The sequence below is a fragment of the Mus musculus genome, chromosome 3 (assembly GCF_000001635.26).
Source record: "Mus musculus strain C57BL/6J chromosome 3, GRCm38.p6 C57BL/6J".
Taxonomy (NCBI): Eukaryota; Metazoa; Chordata; class Mammalia; order Rodentia; family Muridae; genus Mus; species Mus musculus.
The window spans coordinates 118,913,692-118,939,168 of record NC_000069.6 but is presented as its reverse complement, the minus strand read 5'-3'; the positions used below and the strand labels follow the sequence as shown (position 1 = coordinate 118,939,168).

The following is a 25,477-nucleotide window of genomic DNA, read 5'->3' as shown; positions in this document are numbered from 1 at the left end:
AAAATAGAATTAATAATTTTCTGTTTGCCTCACCTATCCTGAAACCTTAGATTTTGACATGTTCTCCCTCTCATAGCTATAACCACTTTTTTAAAATCCACTTTGTTAGCGTAATCCAGACTTCCCGTTTTCTCACCACTCAATGATACCTTCCATTCTGTCTATTCATTCAAATTCGGCCTATTTGGTTTCCAAATCCCGTAGCCCTGTCATCTTTCTGTAGCATCCATCAATTAATCTGCATTTTTACTTCTTATTTTCTTACATGTACAAAAAACTCTTCTGACTATACTCCCTCCATTTTTGTGTTGTTCCCAGGATTGTATGTATGTTCCATTTCTAAACTTTCCTCTTCATGAGTCTATAAAATCCAGTCCACTGTACATTCTCCATTAGAAATTATAGTCACCATAGCCCTGGCCTTGATCTCAATGAAAATGATCTCAAACTACTTTGAAATCTTCCTCTATTCAGCTCCTTTCATTTTAGTTACTGTTGTATTGTTAAAGAGACACAGCAACAACAACAACAACAACAACAACAACAACTTAAAAAAGGAAAGCAAGGAATTGAGAACTTCCAGTTTCAGAGAGTGAGTATGACAAATGGTTGGGGAACAAGACAGTAGGAAGGGCAGGCATGGTGGCTGGAGCAGCTGAGACAGCTTACATTTCATTCACAAGTTGAAGGAAGAGAGAGAAAAAGAAAGACTTGGATTGGTATGGGCTTTTGAAATCTCAAAGTCCATCCCCAGTGACACATCTCCTCCAACTAGGCCACACTTCCTAATCATTTCCCAAATAGTTCCACCAACTGGGGATCAAGCTTTCAAATATACAAGTTTACAAGGGCCACACTCTCTCAAGCTACTATACTTCCTGTCAGATTTTAATCTGCACAGTCTACTGTCCCTTCTAAATTATCACATCTAAACTGAGATCACAATCCTGCTCTGTTGCTTCATCCATTTTATAATAACTAGTGACCTCCATAATTGCTAGGTATCCCTCCCCATGGGTACCTTACAGACCGTTGCTTTTTTTTTCTGTTTCCAGAGCCTGATGAGTCTTTTTTACCCTTGTTCAAGAAATGTCATTGTCTCACATTTCATGGGAAGTCCACATCTCTTTACACTGCCAAAACTTAAAACGAGTTGCATCAATACCTAAGATGCTTCATTTCTTTCTCACTAGTATTTAAGAAATGCCCTTCACCACCCCTAATCCCTGTTAAAAGCCATGGACCTTTCAAGTGATGGCTTTGCTATCCATTCCCCTCCTGTTAAGAGCCATGGGACTTCTGTATTTGCCAGGCACTAGCATAGCCTCACAAGAGATGGCTATATCAGGGTCCTGTCAGCAAAATCTTTCTGGCATATGCAATAGTGTCTGGGTTTGGTGATTGTTTATGGGATGGATCCCCGGGTAGGGCAGTTTCTGGATGGTCCTTCCTTCCATCTCAGCTCCGAACTTTTTCTCTGTAACTACTTCCATGGTTCTTTTGTTCCCCATTCTAAGGAGGAACAGAGTATTCACACTTTGGTCTTCCTTCTTGAGTTTCATGTGTTTCATAAATTGTATCTTGGGTATTCTAAGTTTCTGGGATATCCACTTATCAGTGAGTGCATATCATGGGTGTTCTTTTGTGACTGGGTTACCTCACTCAGGGTGATATCCTCCAGATCCAACCATTTGTCTAAGAATTTCATAAATTCATTGTTTTGAATAGCTGAGTAGTACTCCATTGTGTAAATGTACCACATTTTCTGTATCCATTCCTCTGTTGAGGGACATATAAGTTCTTTCCAGCTTCTGGCTATTATAAATAGGCTGCTATGAACATAGTGGAGCATGGGATGCTCACAGTCAGCTATAGGATGGGACACAGGGTTCCCAATGAAGGAACTAGAGAAAGTACCCAATGAGCTAAAGGGGTCTGCAACCCTATAAGAGGAACAACAATATGAACTAACCAGTACCCCCCCAGAGCTTGTGTCTCTAGTTGCATACGTAACAGAGGATGGCCTAGTAGGCCATCAATGAGAGGAGAGGCCCTTCATCTTGCGAAGAGTATATGCCCCAGTACAGAGGAATGCCAGGGCCAGGAAGTGGGGTGGATGGGTTGGGGAGCAGGGCAGGGCGAGGGTATAAGGGAATTTTGGAATAGCATTTGAAATGTAAATGAAGAAAATATCTAATAAAGAATCCAAAATAATAATAATAAAAAAAGAACCATGGGAATTTTAAAGAATGGATTTGCTACCCATGCAACCTCCTGGCATTCTACCTACCATTAACTGGGACCGCTAAGGCAGATATCTCCTCAAAATTACATATACGCGTAGTATATTGTATTTTGAAAGAGTACAATACTTTTGATTGCCTCCCAAACAGTCTTCTTAGGATTTCTTCAAGATAGTTAATTTATTCCAGCTTGTCAAGTCTTGCAACTTTCAGGAGTTATCATACTTTAGGACCAAGTGAGGAGCCCACTGGACACAAAATTTCTTCTTTTCAGGGCTATGGAAATGTGGGAACCTTGATTCTTCCCCCATCAGTGACACTGATTGTCATAATTTCTTGTCAACTTTCAAGATGACTGTGTCTTTGACCTGAGAGTCCTTTGTTTTGGTTTCCATCATACCCCTCTGCTTTTCCTCTTGCCCCATCATATTTTATAATTATCAGTACCTCCTTTTCATGCTTCTCCATTTTTTTCAATGGCCTTAAATTAGTGTTTAAACAACTTGGCATCATCTTTGAGTCATTTGTTTCCAAGAACCTCACTATGAGTTCAGTTAACAAGATCTGTGAACCCATCTGTTGAAGTTTTCTCTTATTCACTTCTTGCAGCCTATTGATTCTGCCCTTACTTAATGTGAAGAAAATCAATTGACACTCATAGGTTCTTTGTAATTGGTAGGCATTAATACTCTATTTCTTCATATTATTTCATCCTAATCACAAAAGAGATGTCAAGGGTACATACTGTCATTCTCCTTATAGCCTAGAGGTGGCAGAGACTGTATTTGAATAGAAATGTCCCCAAAGCTTTCTTTAATACTGACCCTAAGAATATGAAAAAGTCAAGATACTCATCCAAGAATATCTTGGTCCAAGAATATTCTCTGGGAATTTCCCACTGGAGACCAGTATAACTAAGACAGACAGATGAATAGTGGAGGCACAAAAACTAACACCAGCCTTGAGTCTTTGTATATACAGCATCTAGATCATCTTTTCAGTGAATTGTGTTCTTTATCTGTGAAAGGAGCCATTGTGTGCTTTCATATACATTATCCTACTGTCTTATTTACTCCTTGAGGTCTTTGGGGGGGGGGTGTTGTATGTAAATCATCCACTTCTCCAGAGTCTAGCAAAATCACTGAAACATAAGCAGATTCTAATTAAGCGTTTTAATTCTTTTTTTATTTGTTAACTTATAGTTTCTTATTTCAGTAAGTTAGCACGCATGTTGCATATTATTGGGCCTTGGTTGACCTGTCAGATTTTTTTTTGAAGTTCTTAATTCCATAATGAAAGACTCAACTCACTGTGGGGAGGAAACCAGATAGTTTGAAAGTCTCTAGAATAGCAAGTATACCAAGAGGGAAGTCCTGGGAGTGTGGCTCCATTCAATTGCTTTAACCATTTGACTTCCTTACTTCTCTGCCTGGATTATTTTCAGTATGGTTGTGTTTGTAGTATTCAGGGAGAGTAAAAGTAGGGGTTTAGTTTTCTAAACCCACCACACTCAGGACACAGAACCTTCCCCATGTCAAATCAAAGGATAATTGTCAATCGCAGCCTTTAGAAAGAACTTCTGTTGTCCTTGCATGCCACTGGGAGTTTCATTTCCATTCCTAAACTGACCAACTAATCAATTCAGAATTAAACCCATGCAAACACTTCACCTTGATTTGCTTATTTCTCCACAATAATTCCATCTATTTAAGACTCTGTGAACTCCTTGAAGATTTGATTTCATTTTCTCTGGAAAAGATCTCCTCAAGGAGGTCAGTGCTCTTGAAGTAAATACGTGGGGATTGTTTTCAGATTCTCTGTTGGATTCCCAAATGGTGTGCTTTGATTTGCTTATTTATATTCAATGTTACCATCTACTTAAGACCACAAACTCCTTGAAGGAATAGATCATCCTTTAATCTGATTTGGACCATAATCATCATAATTCTATGCATATTTGGGTGCTTAATACTTCTTGATAATTATGAGACAGTGAAAAACGATAGGCCACTGAGATATTTCACATGTAATTCCCAGTGAGAGAAAATTTTAAAATGCCAAATGATGCCACCAAGTGATAGAAACAATTACAGAAAGGGGTTAAGAAAAATGTCTAATATAAAATTCTCATTTGCTGCATTTAAAGCATAAACAAAAACACAGAAAGCTAAAAGAAGATTATGCTACTTGTGAAAACAATATTATTAAAATATAAGTGAATGCTGAAGAAAATATTTTAATTAACAAAATAAATCAAATGGAAAAGATTTCCTAAATAGAGCTTTAAAAGTAAGTCTATGTGTATTTGACTGCCATGACTAATTATGTATCCATGTAATGTGTGTTCAATTTGGGCTTATTTAAATAGCAGAAATGCTCATTAGCTGCACTGTATCTGTGAAGCTTCAGTAAACAGTTTAATGGTTTTTATGTTTAACCAATTTCATAAGTTCCTGTAATTTTAGCTTTAGCAGCTCATTAATGTTAGTTTTTGATATCCATCTTACAGATTTCCCCCCCCCCCTTGTCAATCGTGAGTAGGCACACATCAATGCAAATTTAACACACATAGTAGAATTGTGCTTAAACAAATTTAAATGAATGCACAATTCAAAATATAGCTCCCTTATACAGGGGCAATGTAAGTTTTCAGTAAGTTGGAAAATATCTTTAGTGGGGACCAAAGCTGTATTCTAGTGTGTTTACACTGATGATATTGGAAACTGCTATTGAGTGCTTTTATTAGCATGTGGCTAGGTTTAGGTTGTCAGTCACATACCATCTCCTTGGAATCCCATAGTAAGTGATCTTAGTAATATCATTAGACAGATAAATTACCAAGATCCCATTAAAGATACGAAATCAAAGAGAAAATAAGCTAAGTATGTAGATTACAGATATCTAGGGAACTTGGAGATACACATGTATATCTTAGAGTATTTGATGTAGTCGTGGGATATCTAAAATTTTGGAAGAAGGGATGCAATTGCAGGTGAAAAATCAAGTCAAGCATGTGAAACAGGCACAAGAATGACCAGAATAAAATTCAGAAAGTCTCATTTGTGTTAGAAGAGAACCAAAATATTTCTTAGCCATTGAATTAGTCTTAGCAAGTATCAAATAAAAGAGGGAAACAAAAGGCAGGAAACAAGATCTGCTAACCTTGTATGTAACAAACAGTAAAATATCAGCAACAAAATGCACAATGAAAAGCATTAAGGGTGAGGGGTGTGCCAAAGACATAAGGTGCTCTTTGTAGGCTACTGAATGCTTAATGACAACAACAACAAAAAACAACAATAGCAACAACAAATTAAGGCGTTGGCTTGAATGCATTTATGCAATTAGCAAATATTTGTTGTCTAATACTCATGAGCTATATATTGCTGTATGTATTATTATAAGCCACTGGTAAGTATTCAGTCTTCTTGGGTTATATAGTATAGAACACAGAAATAAATATTAAGCAAGTAAGGAACCTTATGTATGGAGAAACAGGAGGACATCATGGAAAAGACTATTTCCAGATAATGGAGTTTGTGGTGAGAAGTAGAATTGGCGTTTTAGATAGTAATAGTACGGAGGGTAGAGGAAAACCTGCAGGGAGATGATATCAATCCTAGAGAATGGATAAGAATAGACCAAAGAGGAAAAAAAGAAAAACAGAGACACAACATTCTAAGAAGATCGAATATGGAATGTTCAATCATGAGGCTACAGAACATGAACTTCAGAAGGGATGCTCTTTGAATGGAGTGGAGTGTCAGGAAAGGGCGAAAGCAGTGAGGAAAAGGCATGGTCACGACCTAAGCTCTCTTTACAAGAACTGTATCCTAAACAAAGAAACTACAGTCAGGTTTGAAACAAGAGAATGGATGACAAGATTTCTGTCAATGAATAAAATCCACTAGTGTTTCCCATAAGTGAAGCATGGAGCAGGTTTTCATGTACACAGAAGTGTCCAGTGTCACACAACAGTGCCAGCTTGCTGGGCTCCATGGAGCTCACAAGACATGGCCTGAATTTACTATGAATTTCCTATTAAAAATAGTTTAAAATGAAGCAATTAAGACAATTCTGTGATCCAAATATTTATTTATTGTTTTATTCATTTATTCACCCATTCTTTCCATGAGTAGTTATTGTTGTAGAGATGGAACTTGGGACTCTGGGTTAAAAATATCATCTAACTGAACTTGCAATTGTATTGTGAGTATAACTGAGAACAGGTGAGGTCAGAAACAAAGCTGAAGATTGGAGGAAAAGTCCAGAAGGATGCATATGGAATTGAATGTTTCTCATTTCTGTGAAGAAGCATGGTTTTCCTGTCCTTTAAGCTCACCAAAACCCACTAACTCTGGAGTAAATTCAGATGCCTTGACCCAATGTTGGGTAATACTTCATGAATTTTCACTAATATGCTTTGTAAAACTTAACACTTATTTCTGATGACATGCTCTACAATCTAGCCAAAGGAACTAGTGAGTGCAACAGTGCAACTGCTCTGTGTCGCCGTGACATCACTCCTATGACGCTTGTTCTTTCTTTATGTCAAGTACTAGGCTGTACTTCAACATCATTTACTCTGACATACTTCTATATGGTTTTCCCAGTAGGAAGCCATTTTTCTACTTTGTGTCTCACACTAGCAGTTTATATGGTTCTCCTCAAGCCACTGTCAACCTATTGGCAATATCACAACTACATGACTTTCCTCATCTTTTTGGCTGGACAATCCAGTATACAAGGATGACATATTTACTTCTTGAAAGTTAAGACCCTAACAGGATGGTATAATCTTATTAAATAGAGAAAGAGATTGCAGAGAGCTAGAGCCCACATGAATGTAGGAGGACAGATTAGAAAATGTCAAAATTGAACTGCAGCATTTGGTTATACTATCACAGTCAGAGGAGACAGTAGGTGGATTTTAAAATTTGAGGGTTATAAAGTGGTGCAGGTGATCTGGAACTTCTGATCATGGCAACATCTAAATATAGGGTGAAGAAACATGGCCATACTAAACATAGGCCTGAGAGCTTATGCTAGATTTTATCAAACATATTACCATATGCTTGCCATTCCTATTCATATGGGAACATTTGTTTATGAAAGTAAATATCCCTTTGAAAAAAATAAAGAACTTTGAAATATCTAACCATTTGTGATTGTTTAAATCATAACTGTCCTGATAGGCTCCTGTATTTGGACACTTAGCCTCCAGTTGGTAGAATGGTTTGACAGGAATTAGGAGGGGTTGGAGGGGGTGTGGCCTTCCTGGGGGAGTGTTTTGAGGTTTCAATAGTCCCTATCATCCCTAGCTAGTTCTCTGCCTACTGCTTATGGATTAGATGTAAGCCCTCAGCTCCTGTTTCATGCCTGTTTGTTTTCGGCATACTTTCCAACATGATGGCCATGGACTCACTCTCTAACAGTGTGACCTAGTCAGTTATTTCATCTATAAGTTGAATTGGTCATGGTGAATTAGTACAGCAGTAGAAAAGTAACTAGGACAATATTCTAACTATTGTGGCTATATAAATAAAAAAGTGATGGGTACCATCAATCATTAAAGACTTTGGAAAAGACCCATAGATGGTTGAAGAAATTAATTCAGGGCCTTACTCAGAAATATCAGAATATGGCATTGGACTTGAGCAGCATGTATAAGTGACAATAAATATTGAATACAATTGAACACAATTTTTCTGTTATTCAAAATGTACATGAAAACCAATGTTTACATTAATTCAATTTTATTTTAAGCCTACTTTAGATCAGCATTTCCTTTATTATATATCATCTACTGATCAAAGAATATAAATCTAGAGTTTTTAACAAAATATATATTAGTCACAATATTAGTAAATACTCTATCTCATTTATCACTTTATAATTTCACTTAGTTTTATATCTCAGTTTTACCCCTCACAATAACTTAATGTAGTTTAACATTTTGGAAAAATATTGATTGTAATAATACTGCTTTAATCTTTAAGTCATCTGTGATTACAATAGAGGCTGTTATCTTATTCTATTCCATGAATTAATTTTAAATTATATTTTCATTGAATATTGAATATTCTTATAGGATACAGTTCTCTGTAAGTACTATAAACTTAGTGTATTTTATTCTTTTTTTTTTTTTTTTTTTTTTTTTTTTTGAGACAGAGTTTCTCTGTGTAGCTCTGGCTGTCCTGGAACTCACTCTGTAGACCAGGCTGGACTTGAACTGAGAAATCCACCTGCCTCTGCCTCCCAAGTACTAGGATTAAAGGCATGCGCCACCACTGCCCGGCTTTATTTTATTCTTTAAAGAAACATTTTATCTACTCAAATTATAGCATGATAAGGTTGTTAGGAGTAAGTATCATTAAAATGTAAATTTGAAGAATCCAAGACTATGTGGCTGCTTATTTATTGTCCCAGAACCTCAAACTTTAACAAGCTACAAATTTGCAAACACCAAGAATCTTGCTTTTGTTTGTCTTAATGTATGTTAAAATTCTAAATTGTATCACTGTTGATGAATAAACATACTTTCTTCTGTTTTTAAAAGAATGACATTTTATTACCCTGTAGGTGAACAGTATTAAATAAAAAACCCCAAAATATCATAGCACCTAGTCAATAAGGTTCAAGGCTTCCATAACATTCACTATATGTTGACTACTGTTAACTATATTTTATGATTTCAGTTTTCTGAAACAATTACGTTATTTTTCCATTTTCTCCCTCCTTCCCCCAACAAAACTTGTTACATACCACTGCTCTGCTTTTTATATGTAATCTTTGATTTGATGGAAAATGACTTTGATTTGATTTATCCACTGTCTCCCTGTAAGAATGCATATGGTATCAACTACTAGTGAAACCTGGAAAATAAAGATAAGGAAAGGCTCTGAACAGAGCGATTCACTGGGGAAACAAACCTATTCCTATGCAGTTATTAAAGGAAGTAAAATAATTACAGAAATATCATGTCGGGCTTCAAACGGATGTCTAAGGCAGTTGTAAGTGATGTGATGTTGATGCTCAATCACTTTCAACAGTGTTATCAGTTTGACCTCCCTCCTCATCACTTCCATCCTTTAAAATAATTCTAAAGGAAAACTGTGCAAAGATTCCATTCTGCTCCGTGATTATTCTGCAGAAATGCCAGTACTGGCATGCAATTCTACACTCCATCTTCTTCCTGTGCAGAATATTTATAATAGAAGATAATAAATCTAGCTAGGAAAAAAATCTTTTTGATAAAAAGGCAATTTTTAAGAAAATGGATACAGTTTTCCTATTAGTCTCTTGGGAGCACTTCTTGTCCAAAATATAATTAAATCAAGGCATGGCACAGAATAGACTAGGATGGGTTTATTCTCATCACTGAGCCAACCAACTAGCTTTTGTAGGAATTATAAAGTAAAATAGTGTGAAAGATCATACTTATGAAAAATGGGAAGCATAGTCCCATCTAATAAAAGTATCTTCTCATGGCTTCAAGATACTTGCCATCACCAAATACAAGTGTCATAGTATGGCAGGAGCGATGCTGTTAGAACTCCAAAATAAATTCTACCATATTCATCTATCATACTTTGATAAGAAATTTCTGTAACAACTTTTATTTGGCAGTCCATTTGCTGAATAATAGCCCTACCCTAATAAATAAGATATGACAGTGAAAGACAGGCAAATGGGGCTGGATTTGGTACAACATTTGGTAGTACTAGCACTCTGGAGGCTATATAAGAAGGATTGAAATATTGATGGACAAGAAATAGGAAAATAGCTCTGTCCACGATGGGCTTTTGTTGTAAGCATGTGAACATGGGATCCATCCAGAGAACCTGAGAAGGAAAGCAGTGTCAAGAGCCCTTCATGGTGGATGACAACAAGGAAACAGTTTCTGGATAGAGCAGAGCACCTGCATGAGGACCTGTGGGAGTCCAAGCTTGACCAAATCTCAGCATAGAAAGGGGAACTGAATACAAGGAGTAACTCCTAGTTTAATTCCAATATTTTACTGCTGAGAGAGGAAGGATCAGTGTTCACTAGAAGCATAGCCTTTGATAAGTTAACTGTGCTGTATCAGAAGGTCACACATCCAAAAAGATTTGGGAAGTACAAATTGACTTTGATACAAAGCAACAACAAAACAAAAAACAAACAAACAAAAACAAAACAAAAAGTAGGCAGGAAGGGAGAATCTGGAAGAGTTTTAAAGAGTTTTAAAATACATTTAAAAATGTATTCTATTAAAAAAACAACTAACTGAAAGAATTATTTAAAAACTAAAGCAAATCTTAAAACAACAGCAACAAACAAAACAAAAATAAAAAAAGATAATTCTTGGTGGTACATGCCCATAATCCCAGCACTGGGGTGGTAGAGACAGGTCAAACTCTAGGCCTCACTGTCAAGCCAAACTTGCCTACTTGGTGAGCTCCTGGAGAGGAATAAATCCCATCTTTAAAAAGGACATATGGTGACAGCATCTGAGGAATCACAATCAAAGCCCCAGTGACACAAACATACATAAGGAAGCTCAATGCTGCCATTGATTACATAGTAAAGAGTTGTCTTAAATAAGTGGAAAGACAGTCATATCGACAGTCATATCGTATGTAATTATTGTAAAAATCCTAAAAGCTTGTTTTCAGCCATTCTCTGTTTTCTTAGGTTCCATCCCCTCTTTTCAGGTGTCGAATGATGTAAACACAATCAAATTGCAACACACCATTGGTACCCGCAGTATGACGCCATGCTGCACCTGTCAGTTCTATCCATATTGCTTGGGAGCTTCCCTGTCTGCACAGACTTTCCTTCATATGATTATGGCAGCTTCTTTCTAGTTTGTTGCATCATACCCTGAAGTATGAGTAAATAATTTAAATTTTATTTCACATAGGAGGTCTCTATATAAAAACAACAACAACAAACAACCACCACTTGCCTGTGTATATGAATCACCAAACAGAGGTTACCTCTTGGCTTATAAATCCTGTTTTGAATAATATAGTTTAAAATGCAATCAGAAGGAAGACAGAACTGGCGTCTAGCAGCATCATCTATATTGTTTAAGATAAAGGTATCTTCATATACACAGTTTTTAACCCATTTACCACCTGGTTAGTTAAAATATACAACAAAAACAACAAAAAAACCCAAAACCCCTAGTTTAGTATGCTTTGACTTAGTATTCCTTTGACTCAACAGGCATTTGTAGCCAAATTTCCTGTCATCCCTGACCACTTCCTATCCTTACATAACCATTCCATCTGTTTCAGCTGGCTTACTTTTTCCCCCATTGCCTGACCTCAAGAATACACCAGCTGATATGAGGCCCCCAACACGATACAGTATAGGACTTCCAGGTCTGTGTTCATTTAGAGATGATGCAGCTAACTAACCATCAAGAGACTGGAGGCCCCAGGGACTTTAGAGGTCAGGTGGGATAGGGGTGGGGGTATCCATGTGGAGACGGGATGGGGTATGGAGGAGATGTGGGATGTGGAGCAGACAGAGGGTGGATGTGGGGTGAGGAATGGAATATTTAGTGTAAAAATAAATAAAAAATTAAATTAAATTAAAAAAGAATGTATCTTGCCAGCCCTTGTTTTTGTATGTGATAGTCCAGGTAACAGGGAAGTGTCTACTCATTTGCAGAAACCACTCCAGATTTGATTATCATATTTGAAGCAATATGTCTTTGATAATTTCTACTAATAGGTTGATGGACAAAGATTCCCTTTTAGTCATGTCTGAAGTGTGAATGGATGGATGGGCTTCCAGCAGTTCTTCAACAATTGTGCATTGCAAGGAGATGAATAATAGACTGCATGATAAAGAGTATAAAATAATAAATCTATAATGAAAGTGAAAATATTATACCTTCATAAGAACAGGTATGATGTGTGTAGGCTGCTGACAACTCTCTAAAGTAGTACTTTTTAAACAGCTTTTTTAAATGGCTCTAAAATGACTACTTAATCTAACAAGGTGTTGTTAAGCACATTGCATAACCTTCTTGTGGCTTTCCTCCCTTCCACTTCCCTTCTACCTGGGAAATTTTACACATCATTTAGATTCAACTTTTAACTCACTTCCTCTAAGAAGCGTTCTTTTTTTTTTTTTTTTTTTTTTTTTTTTTTTTTTGACTTCTTTTTTTTTTTTTTTTTTTTTTTTCTTTCCATTTTTTATTAGGTATTTAGCTCATTTACATTTCCAATGCTATACCAAAAGTCCCCCCCATACCCACCCACCCCCACTCCCCTACCCGCCCACTCCCCCTTTTTGGCCCTGGCGTTCCCCTGTTCTGGGGCATATAAAGTTTGTGTGTCCAATGGGCCTCTCTTTCCAGTGATGGCCGACTAGGTCATCTTTTGATACATATGCAGCTAGAGTCAAGAGCTCCGGGGTACTGGTTAGTTCATAATGTTGATCCACCTATAGGGTTGCAGATCCCTTTAGCTCCTTGGGTACTTTCTCTAGCTCCTCCATTGGGAGCCCTGTGATCCGTCCATTAGCTGACTGTGGGCATCCACTTCTGTGTTTGCTAGGCCCCGGCATAGTCTCACAAGAGACAGCTACATCTGGGTCCTTTCGATAAAATCTTGCTAGTGTATGCAATGGTGTCAGCGTTTGGATGCTGATTATGGGGTGGATCCCTGGATAAGGCAGTCTCTACATGGTCCACCCTTTAATCTCAGCTCCAAACTTTGTCTCTGTAACTCCTTCCAAGGGTGTTTTGTTCCCACTTCTAAGGAGGGGCATAGTGTCTACACTTCAGTCTTCATTTTTCTTGAGTTTCATGTGTTTAGGAAATTGTATCTTATATCTTGGGTATCCTAGGTTTTGGGCTAATATCCACTTATCAGTGAGTACATATTGTGTGAGTTCCTTTGTGAATGTGTTACCTCACTCAGGATGATGCCCTCCAGGTCCATCCATTTGGCTAGGAATTTCATAAATTCATTCTTTTTAATAGCTGAGTAGTACTCCATTGTGTAGATGTACCACATTTTCTGTATCCATTCCTCTGTTGAGGGGCATCTGGGTTCTCTTCTCAAGGATAAAAGAACCTCTGGTGGAATCACCATGCCGGACCTAAAGCTTTACTACAGAGCAATTGTGGTAAAAACTGCATGGTACTGGTATAGAGACAGACAAGTAGACCAATGGAATAGAATTGAAGACCCAGAAATGAACCCACACACCTATGGTCACTTGATCTTCGACAAGGGAGCTAAAACCATCCAGTGGAAGAAAGACAGCATTTTCAACAAATGGTGCTGGCACAACTGGTTGTTATCATGTAGAAGAATGCGAATCGATCCATACTTATCTCCTTGTACTAAGGTCAAATCTAAATGGATCAAAGAACTTCACATAAAACCAGAGACACTGAAACTTATAGAGGAGAAAGTGGGGAAAAGCCTTGAAGATATGGGCACAGGGGAAAAATTCCTGAACAGAACAGCAATGGCTTGTGCTGTAAGATCGAGAATTGACAAATGGGACCTAATGAAACTCCAAAGTTTCTGCAAGGCAAAAGACACCGTCAATAAGACAAAGAGACCACCAACAGATTGGGAAAGGATCTTTACCTATCCTAAATCAGATAGGGGACTAATATCCAACATATATAAAGAACTCAAGAAGGTGGACTTCAGAAAATCAAACAACCCCATTAAAAAATGGGGCTCAGAACTGAACAAAGAATTCTCACCTGAGGAATACAGAATGGCAGAGAAGCACCTGAAAAAATGTTCAACATCCTTAATCATCAGGGAAATGCAAATCAAAACAACCCTAAGATTCCACCTCACACCAGTCAGAATGTCTAAGATCAAAAATTCAGGTGACAGCAGATGCTGGCGTGGATGTGGAGAAAGAGGAACACTCCTCCATTGTTGGTGGGATTGCAGGCTTGTACAACCACTCTGGAAATCCGTCTGGCGGTTCCTCAGAAAATTGGACATAGTACTACCGGAGGATCCAGCAATACCTCTCTTGGGCATATATCCAGAAGATGCCCCAACTGGTAAGAAGGACACATGCTCCACTATGTTCATAGCAGCATTATTTATAATAGCCAGAAGCTGGAAAGAAGCGTTCTTAAGTACTCACAGTCTGCTTGATCTGTGCTACCTTGGGACTCTAAACTCCTTCCAAATCCCTTGATTCTAAGTGGGGGTTCTCTTTTATTAAACTGCATTTCTGGAAGTACACTGTGCACATGCCTTTCCCACTTTCTCCCCAGCACCACCTAGCCCAGAGTCTGAGACAGCAGGCTGTCAGAACGTACTAAGCAAAGAATCACCTGGAATGACAGAACCAAAGCTTACCATCATTGAGATACTTGTTAGACCTTTTTAAAAATACAAATGAGACAGCATCGCAACAAGGAATTCTAAGAAAATATATCTAGTATTGAGGTTGTTCTGGCCACTTTGCTGCTCATGACTATTGCCAGTTCTCTTTCCTGTATTAGTCACTGGGAAGTCAGTTCCTCTAAGGCTTTGCAATAGCTAAAACCATTCTCCTACCTAGCAATTAAATCCAGTGATAGGTACTTTTTGGAAGTTTATTGCATATTTCATAAGATAAATACAATATAGTGAATTTGACTAATGATGATAGCTTCTCAAGTTGATTGTTCATCCCTTATCATCCTTCTTCAGCCTTATGCAAGGGAGAAGGGGATTTAGACAACCTGGAAGTCAAAAGGACTTGATAGACAAATAAACTTCCTGTCAGTGTCACCATCAATGTCTAGAAAAGATCCTTTGTCATTTGGAACACCAAATATTGTAATAAAAACACAAATCAAAAGCAAATATGGTGTAATGGAAAAATCGTAGTGTTCCACTTCTGTTGGTGAGTTACTCAATAAATTATATTTTACTATGCTGTAAAATAAGACAAACCCTAATTTCAAGTCATTTAAAATACTAATAACTCTAATTTTTGGGTTTGTGACCCATCTTGAGCTCACATGAAAATAGTATTATAGAGTTCCTCCCAACAAAGAAAAGATGAACATATTCGAGAAAAACTCCAGAGTCTACCCTTTGCTAAGATCTGAGGCACATCATTTCTTGCCTGTCAATTTATAGTTCTGACTGTCAGAATAAATACAATTAAGCCATGACCTGCACCTTTTCTCCCTGAGGAGGAGAGGGAATCAACGCCACACTTGAAGCTGGTGTCCACAGAAAGCTTGACTTTCCCACAAGGCTTCAAAGACCTTTCTGAGGGCCTTCTAATAGATCGATGAGTGATTTAAAAACCTGCCTTCTCCCTCCCCCATAAAACACTCCCATATGCAACTAATTGCAATTAATGCCATCCCATCAAGGGAGTTGGTTTCTAAGGGCTGCATTAAAGATTCAGAAAGATCTGGGCATTGTGCTTGTTATCTCTAGTTCCTGCTGAGATGAGCGGAAACTATAGGCCTTGATGCTGTGTATAAACTCCTTCCTTTGGAGGTCAGCTTCCCTGGCTGAGTCCCTCAGTGCAGGGGATCCAAGCTCCTGCTCCCTGAGCTGTGCTAACTAGATAAGACCTTCTGTGCTACCTTCCTTTCCAAGCTCTGCATCTTTAAACTCATATCACCTCATGCTTTTTAGGAGTTTGATATCCTCAGAGGTGCTTCTCTGTTCCATCTCAAAAATGAGCATTCCCCTTAGATTATATAAACTAATAAAAGCTGTTTTCAGCTGGAAAAACCAAAGTGACTTAAATTGCTTTGCTCTTCAAATACCTGGTTTTTGAAAATACAAAATGAATATTTGTGCTACTAAGAACTTGCATAAAGAAATTTGTTCCAGTACTCTGAGGAAACTTCATATTTGGAAATAAAATATCTTAAAATGTTATAGACCGTTAAAATCAGGGAGTCATTTTTTCCATGAATAAAACCAACAAAATGTATTAAATATTTCTCATTTAAAAATTATAAATCTAAAAGCACCTGCTTCATGGAAGGTTGACAGAGGCTATATGATACTGATAACACTATAATTTTTTAAATGCTTTTGTGTCTGGAAAAAGTTTATAATAAATGTGTAATAAAACCTGATTTAATCATTAAAATATTATTTGTTATACAATAAAAATAATATCTAATTTTTATGAGATACTAAAACTCGGTGCAGAGATGTTTCACAGATATTTCCTTTATTTTATACAGTGATACTAGGTTGTAGATACCAATTTATCTTCCTTAGACAATGGACTGGGAAGTTCAAAGAAATTCTTTAAGAGGAAGCAAGAAGAGATGGAGCCAGATTTCCATATGAGCAGTCTGGCTCTGGAGCTTATGTTGGAGCTAATACACTACACAGGATCTAACTAGTCTAATAATCATTGAATTATACTGAGTGCAATAATTTATGCCAAAAAGATAAGAAAACGTATTGTCAGAGAATAAATGTATTGTTTAACTTTTCTCAGAAAAATTAAACAAACTGACTTGATTATCAGAAGCTCCTTGGAGTTGTCACCAGAATTATTAATATTGTGTGAATACGGAGAACACTGGATACGTGTCTCTTACAGGTGGGCATTTAAAAAGGATGAGGGGATGGCTGTTGATGGCTAGGAACAGGGAAAAGGGTGCAGAGACCATGGCCTGGGCCACAGTAATCTCCTTGTAAAGTATATCTGTAGAACTATAAAATGTGTCTTCCTGTTTTCTAAAAATGTGAGGACAAGGCTGACTTTAGTGCCGCAATGGAAAAATGAAATGTGAACTTAGTAAAGGGTTCTTTCTGGATTAAAATTCACTAACAACATAGACATTTCACATTTACCAGGTTGGCTGATGGGGTTGGAGGGGATGAAATAGAAATATGAATTTACTTAAATTTGACACCTTGCACTTAATTCTACCTTTTGTGTGTGTCCATTCCTCTATTGTAGGACAAATAAGCTTGTTTCAATCCTAACCATTGTGAATATCAAAGCAATGAACATAGATATGCACATATATCTATAGTTCACTGAAAGAGACTCTTGCTGGCACATATCCTGGAAGATGATAGCTGGATGCTGTGGTAGTTTTAGTTTCTCAGAAACGTACATTTTAGTTTCCATAGTGACTCTACCAGTTTACATTTGCAGGAGGAGTATATGGTCCTTCTTTCCCTATAGTCTAGCCAGCATCTGTTGTTTTTTGTTTTCTTGATGATAGCATTTCTGGATTGGGTGTGAAACAATTTCAATAGTTATGATTTGCATTTCTTTAATGGCTAAGCATATTTAAGATTTGTTTTTAATTGTTCACTTTTTTTTTCCTTTTGAGAGCTGTCTATTCAATAAACTTGCAATCCCTGGTCCTTGGAAAGTACTATAAAATAACAAAAAGAAGGATGAGGAACTGGGGATAGCTACTAGAAAGTCCCAGACACCAGGGAAACGTGAGGCTCCCAAGACCCAATGGGGATGACTTTAGCTAGAATGTGCAGAGAAGGGGGAGATAGAACCTGTTGAAATCAACTCCAGCAGATAAGCATGGCCCCTGGTCAAGGAATGGGGCCACCCACACATCTCAAAGTTTTTAACCCAGAAATGTTCCTGCCCAAAGGAAGAACAGGGTCAAAAAATGGAAGAGACTGAAGGAAGGGCCAACTGTGGAATGGCCCCACCTGGGGATCCATCATGTCTGTAGACACTAAACCCCACACTTGCTGCGGTCAAGAGGCACTTGCTGAAAGTAACCTAGTGTGGTGGTTCCTGGGGAGGTCTGGCCAGCAACTGACCATTGCAGATGTGGATGCTTGGAGCCAACCATCAGGCTGAACTCAGGGAACCTTATCAGGGAGCTGGCAGAAGGACTGAAGGTGCGGAAGGGAATTACAACCCCAATGGAAGACCAACATAGGCTGGCCTGACAACCCAATTCTTCCAGAGTCTAGACCATCAACCGAAAAGTGTCACTGGAGGAAACCATGGCTCCAGATGCAAATGTAGCAGAGGATGGCTTTGCCTGACAACAATGGGAGGGGAGGCCCTTGGTCACAGGGAGGTTTGATGCCCCAGGTAGGAGGATGCTGGATCTGTGGGTGGGTAGGTGGGTGAGTACCCTCATACAAGCAAAGGGAAGGGGACGGTAGATGTGGAATCGGGAGGTTGGTGGAGGGGTAACCGGCAAGTGGGATATCATTTGAGATGTAAATGAATGGAATGATTAATAAAAAAATAAATAAAAAATAAAAAATTCGGAGGATGCCAGTGACAGGCTTACAAATAACCAAAAGAAAAACACAGGGACTGGGAACGGCATAACAGTAGCAGTCTGTTTATGGTTTCTTTGCCAAGCACTTCCCCATTATTTCATTTTATTTCTGACAGTCCTCCTGCAAGGTAGGCAGAGGACAGTTTGATTGTGCTTGGTTTTCTTGTTGTTTTGATAGATGAAGAGATGAACCTTAGGAAGGTTAAGTGACTTGGAGAGGAGCATTTCAAACAGAAATATTTAACATTGTCAAATGGAGAAAACTGAACAAGGTGTGAAAGAATGTTCCTGTGTTTGCATGCTACTTACTATGCAAAATAAACGTGGAAATAAGACGGGAGGAAAAGTGACAAGAGAGCCTAGTACTTGGAGGCACCAGTTATTGGTGAGTGCATTAGAATGTGTATCACATACATGATAATCCTAGGAGAACCATATGCCAAATTGTAAAGGAACAAGCTCTGGGGTAGAAAAAGGGGATGGTGTTTTTTTCTCTAAATGCACAAGTTTATTCTAGTAAATTGACTTCAGTATACCAAGAATATGTACATGCATGGGAAAGTTCTTCTGACTAAGTTTATTATTATAAGAATTTTAAAAGTTTTCCTGGTCAAGTCTTAATAAAACCCAATTCCCTTATCAAGTTTAAAGTGTTTTCCAATAGTCAATAGTAATGAGTAACATACTGAATAGCTTAACTAGACATGGCACTCCACTTGACTTGGAGTATGGATATACCCTTTATCAGTGCAGCTGGCAGCTTAGAATTCTCAGATGCATAAACTGTGCACACTCACGGTTCTCCAAATCAAGCACCAAGCAAACAGTGTTGAGCTTCACTGTCTACCCAACTTCCAACAATGTTATGATTGTCTGCTACTTGGAAATCCTGGGCTGATGCTTCATTTCCATTCAAGCATGTTTCAGAACTTATCCAGGAACTACAACAGACCAGTGTGGCCAGGACTGGGTTTGGGTGCATATGTATTAGGGAAAACTGTATCCTCTGTGTGAACTTTTGGGAGAAGGCTCTGTTGATTAGCTTATGCATATTCAGTGTATCTATTGTTATAATCTGATGAATAATAGCAAAGAATATCCCAGTAGAGAATAAACCTTACAGAATTCAAGCCAATCAATTATAACAGAAAACAACCTATGTTAAGCCCCTAAGGGCCTTCCCCTTCTTCTGTCTTATAAATGGAAGCACAAACAACTACCAAATCCCTTGAGTACTTTTTCATATGTCCTCTCTGCTTTCTTACAGAGTAAGGTCTACACTATAATTTACTTGGATTAAGATTTCTTACTACTTTATGATCTCCTGCATGCCTTTACTTCACTTCTGTGAATAAGACATCAATAATCTGGAAACTTCTAGTCTAGACACTGCCCACTGGAAACAGGAATGAGTGCAGGATGTTGTTTAACAGCCCAGCTATTCCAGATGTGACTCACTTGGAAACTACCACTTTATCCATGTGAACCCTGAGACACCATAGTACAATACAAGATGTATTACATCCTATATGATTTCTAAACATTGTGTGCTGTGTCGAATCAGGATAGGGCAAACATACCCCACTAAAGCAGCATGCATTCCTTGGTTTCTCTAATGGCCATGGGGGAAAATCCATGTGAACTGTCACAAGAGACAGACACGGGGAACAAAATGCACAGATTCTGACGTACACATAGAATTTTAAAATTAAACCTATCAAATTCTTCTTCTACCTCATAAACTCAAAACGAAGTACTAAATTACATCCCTCACTCATCAGGTACATGTACATAAATTCAGACATACTCTCATAAATGAACTTGGTCTGCCAGTGCTTGCCTGTAATTTCAGCTCATGAGTAGGAGCCGGCAGGACTTCAAGTCCAAACCAAAGAATAGCAGAGGTCTCAAACAACAACCACACCACCACTAACAGCGACGATGACATCATCGTCATCATCAACAACAAACTCACTAACACACACACACACACACACACACACACACACAACACACAAAATAAGCCTTAAAAAATCCAAGTTTTTAAAAAAAATCTATTTGTTGTGATCTGAGCCACAAGATATTATGCCTTGATTAGAAAACAATACTCTTAAAGATATTAGGCTTTCAGTTGTCAACTATAAATTATTTGAACATGTTAAATTATATTTGATAGATGACTAGTAAGTAGGATTGCTACTGAAACATCATTGGCATCTCACTGTTTTGCAGAGAAGAGTGTATTTTAGATAACTGAGCATGCTTTGCGCATGCTTCTTGTTTCCTTTATAAACTCAGCTAGTGAAAACACAAAGCAAACTGTCGATAGTGTCTACACTTATGCACACATCTGGATGGAAAGTGACGAATTTAGACCATCATCCAGCCATTTGAAAACATTTATCTTGATGACATTAAACATCTGGATGTTCCTAAATACCAAGATGTTGCATGTCCTGCAGAAAAAAATTATGCCCTGAAGATTGCTGAATCTTTACCTATCTTATGTTGATTAAAAATGTGCATTTGCATGCCTGCACATTCTCCTCTATCAGACACATGTGCAATTTTCACTTGGATACTGTAGGCATCCCAGGCAGACGTGTCAGGTTTGGATTGTTTTGTTATTATTGTTCGTAATGGATGTCGGAACAGCAGAAAGGCCTTTTATTTCCCTTTCAGAAAATAAAAGTGATAATTGTCATCTCAACAGTGTGAATTGAAAGGTAAAGATTTGCAAAATGAAGGTGCCTTGGTATTTTAGCTTTCATTTCAAATGATACTGGAGTGGGTGGACTATAGCACAAGGCAGTTCCTCTGGGGAGGATTAGGAGGTCAAAATGTTACATAAAACATTGCCTCTCCTCTCCCATGGTCTAGGTAAGCATTCAGTTCCTTATCATATGCAGTTAGGACAGTCAGGTGAAATGACAGGAGTTTGGATTTTGAAGGGATAATGTTGATGTCCCATGTTCAGAGAGATGGTTTGTCATGGGGTTTGCAATAAATACAGATTCTAGCTTTCTGCTTTTTATCGTATCCTAATTTTTCTGCATCATTTAAGACTAACTGCTCAAATTTCAGCTGTCTCTTTTTATTCTAATCTAAATGAAGAAAGGCCATTCTTTTATAGGAAAGAAGGCAAACATAATTATAACATAGAATATGTATTTTGGATATTAGCTTAAAATAAAAATTCACATTCTGTTCAACTCTAACCATATTAAATTAATTCCATGTATTTGGTTATAGCACTTCTAGACCTTTTGAATCAAAATCGCTCGCAGTACATACAAGCAAAGAGACAGTAATATTAAGATGGAAAAAGGTGGCTGAAAGCTAGAAACTATTAGAGCCATAAAGCCACACCCACAACATCACACATGCATCTTAGAAATGCCTTACCTTTGGGATCCTCCAGGACAGATCCAAAGGCACTAATAACCACATCAGCCTTTAGCCGCACCGTCTGCTCTTCATCTTCCACCCAGTTTCCGGTTTCATCTTGCTCAGTTCGAACAAATTGCATTGCCACAATCTTTCCATCTTTGACTATAACCTTCCGTGGCGAGAGGAAAGGCAAAAATTCACATTTCTCTTCCTTAGCGAGCTCCATCTAAAATGAAAGAAGTAGTAAATAAAACTTGAGAAACGTTGACTATCCAACATAGTAGTTGATTTTTCAACTCAGTTTTACATGGTAAGTGATTATAATGTTTTAAATTCATGTGAGGTATTTGGGGTTTTTGCTTTTCCACCATAGATGAGTTTCAGGCATTATCTGCTTGCTGTGTATGTGTTGGGGGGAGGGGGTGAGGGGAGGGTTGTATTGATTTTGAAATGCAACAGAGAAACTAAAAGTTAGTTCCAGCTGTGGAAATTGCTCTGTGGCAGGGTCCTTAGACAGCAGGTGTGAGACCCTGGGTTCAGTTTCCAACATTACAAGAGAAAAAAGTCTTTCCTCCAGTCTTATTTCTTAAATGGTCCATATTTGGTGATGTGGGACATTCTCAAGTATGGTAATCTATGCTCCTGACATCTTTTGCAGAATAAGTTCTCCTTGTAATTGCACTAAACACAAACATTTTTTGCTAACTAGCTGCATGTAACTAAACTAGAAAAACCTCAATAAGATGAATGAGCTAATCTGTGGGAGCAAATGCCTAGAATAGGAGGTAGGAAAAGAAAGCTAGAGAAGCTTGGAGTAACTGGGAGAAAATAATTCATTCTTCCTGTTATAACAGCACAGTCATGAGGACCATCAATGAAAAAACTCAGAGACACAAGCACAGGCCACTTGGAAATCTCTTCTTATCTGTAATCCATCCATTCACTGAATGGGAATTGTGTATTTTATGCTTATATAGATTGCCCATTCACACAAACTGCTCATATTCCTTATCTTACTATTTTCCACCCTTAGTTTCAGATGATACCCAGACCTTTGTCAATATAATCAGAACTAGTGTGTTGAGTGACTCACAGAAAACAGAATAGCACTAAACGTGCCACTGCAGAGAACATTCACAACCCTGTGGAAGCCAGGCGGGCCCTTGCGGGGGGCCTTTACTGAGTGATGGATAATTACTGTGAGGCAAAGTAGCTCTTAAACGATCCAAATTATAAAATCTTTGCATGTAGGATACGTTTTTGTTTCCCTGTTGGCACTTGCATAATGTCGCACAAGAAACACTCTCGTGGAGGTTCAAGACAGAGGGGTGATACTAACTTTTAAGCATAGTGACATGCTCTAGTAAGTGCCGTGGCCAACTGTTCATGGGTTGAATAAGTCAATGCAGCATGTTTATTTACAATTGTCCTAATTTCTGGGCAGGGCATACATAAAATACAGAACTATGCCACTGGCATTGCAGAGTATGCCTGGTGGATTAATGTATGTTGACCTTTCCAGTATTCCATGTCTACTGACAGTCTGCATCTATTTGTATAGTCTCTGAAGGTAGTTAGCAAAGTTGCTGCTAAATGTGGAAAGGAGATTAGATATTGCTTGAAAAACAAACACAAATGAAGGGAAAAAAGCCTTAAGATTTTCCTCAACATTTTTCTCTTATGGATGGCATAGGGAACCCAAAACACATGTTATGGCTGAAAACAAACTACATTCTCATTCCTTCTAAGGAAACATCATAACTCATGTTTTAGTTTTTCGAGTTGATCTATACATTCTAAGGCGTGCATTGTGGTTCATTCAGCATCTGAGGAAACCAAGAACGTGGAAACTCCACCTCTCTGACCATATTCTTTGTAAGCAGGGGGAAAGAATTGAAGATCAGAAATGTCCAAGTGGATTCTTGTAAGCTTTATCTCAGGGTGAATTTCCTTTGTGCCTTAGTTTGCGTGGTCCATTGTTCCTGTCTTAGGCAGCCTTCCCAGTCAGGTTCTGTCATCATTCTCTGGGTTACAGCTCAACCCAGAAATCTGGGAAGATCTTCACATGTTGTTTCCTCACAATGAGATGTCATACTAGGACAAGGGAATTCAGTATAAGGCAACCATCACTCAAATGAAATAAAACAGATTTGTAGAAGTTACAAGTATTCAGTTGAGCTTGCGTATCCCTGTTTTAAGACAATACCAGAGTTAGGAATTTCAGCGGCATATGGCAACATGCTCTCTGTTTTCTCTCATGGCCTTTCATTTGTGCGTCCAGATCCTACACCACCATGATTCTCTAATACCTCAGGGTTGATAATTTACTGAAGAGGGTGAGCTCCCTTGACCCCTGCATTACTGTGTCCAGAGGGATAGCACTATGAATACTGCCCTTCTATCAGAGTTTTCTGAATTCCTTTCTCAAATCTGCAGATCTGTGTGATTAGGCTACGGGACTGTGGCCATAAATCACACTTCATGCAGCAGTTATTTTGCCATTAAATACAATTATTTACTATCACTCACTTTATATACAAGGGGACAATTATCAATAGAACCCAAGAAAATATTATCTATCTATATGTATTTATCAGGAAAGTCTTCATATTTTCTTGGGTAGAAGGATATTGAAGTAATTATTAGACCTATGATAAGAAATAAATTATTAGGACCATGAGATAATAGGCATAAGAACTTATACACCAGGTAAAATATCCTTTTAATAATTTGGAATATAGCATTTAGTGATTCTTTCACGTTTAAAAATTGCATTTATTTCATTTTATTTTGTTTGAGTGTGTATTGTGGGTGAGTTATGTGTTATGGCATGCATGTCGAGATCCAAAGAAAGCTGAGTTCGTTCTCTCCTCCCACCATGTGCATCCTGGGCATCTAAGTCTGGGCATCGAGTTTGGTATCGAAGTCTTTATCTGCCAAGTCATCTTGCAAGCCTAATTTCACTTCTTATCGGGTAGGCCTGATGAAAATAAATGACTGTACCAGGTATTCTTTTCAACACTTTACCATAACATTTTATCTTCCTACTGAAGATAGTTTACAACAGCTATGCATTAGGTATAACAAAACATTGCTTCAGACCAATCTTTTCTTCCTGTTGTGGTAAAAAAGGCCAACACAACACTACTTGTACTCTTGATTTTACAGACCAAACACCCAGACCCAGAGACTTTGCTGCATAGCCGTTTCATCCTGTCTAAAACGCATGCAGCTTAAATACCTAACCTGAATATGTAAAATGAAAATCGCAAAAAAAAAGTCCAATACGGTTCGTTTTTTAAGATTATGTCACAAATGAAAAATTCACTCCTAGTCTCATTCAGTGGGTTACAGTGAAAATGTACACACAGAGAAGTGATCTTTAAAATTTCCTTCATGGTATATGTATAGATGAATACTAAATAAAAATTATTCTAATGTTCATATTTAGGTTGCACCTCCAGGATAGGTAATCAATCATGCCTATGCAAATATTTTATTTTTGCCTTTAAAAATCCAAAGTCTGAAACACTTCAGCTAATAAGCATTCCACATCCATGTTATAAATATGTGTTTATTTCCCCTTTGGAGAAAAGAAGCATCATAT

At 37.9% G+C, this 25,477-nt stretch overlaps 1 protein-coding gene across 2 annotated transcripts in view; it reads right to left on the bottom strand.

Moving 5' to 3' along the window:
• The window catches only part of Dpyd (dihydropyrimidine dehydrogenase), an 870,816-nt gene that overhangs the window by 493,756 nt on the left and 351,583 nt on the right, over positions 1 to 25,477 (bottom strand). For both annotated transcript variants that reach the window (XM_011240318.2, NM_170778.3), the window contains exon 11: positions 21,886 to 22,096. In XM_011240318.2, the coding sequence (XP_011238620.1) occupies positions 21,886 to 22,096 (211 nt within the window). The remainder of the gene's footprint in view (positions 1 to 21,885; positions 22,097 to 25,477) is intronic.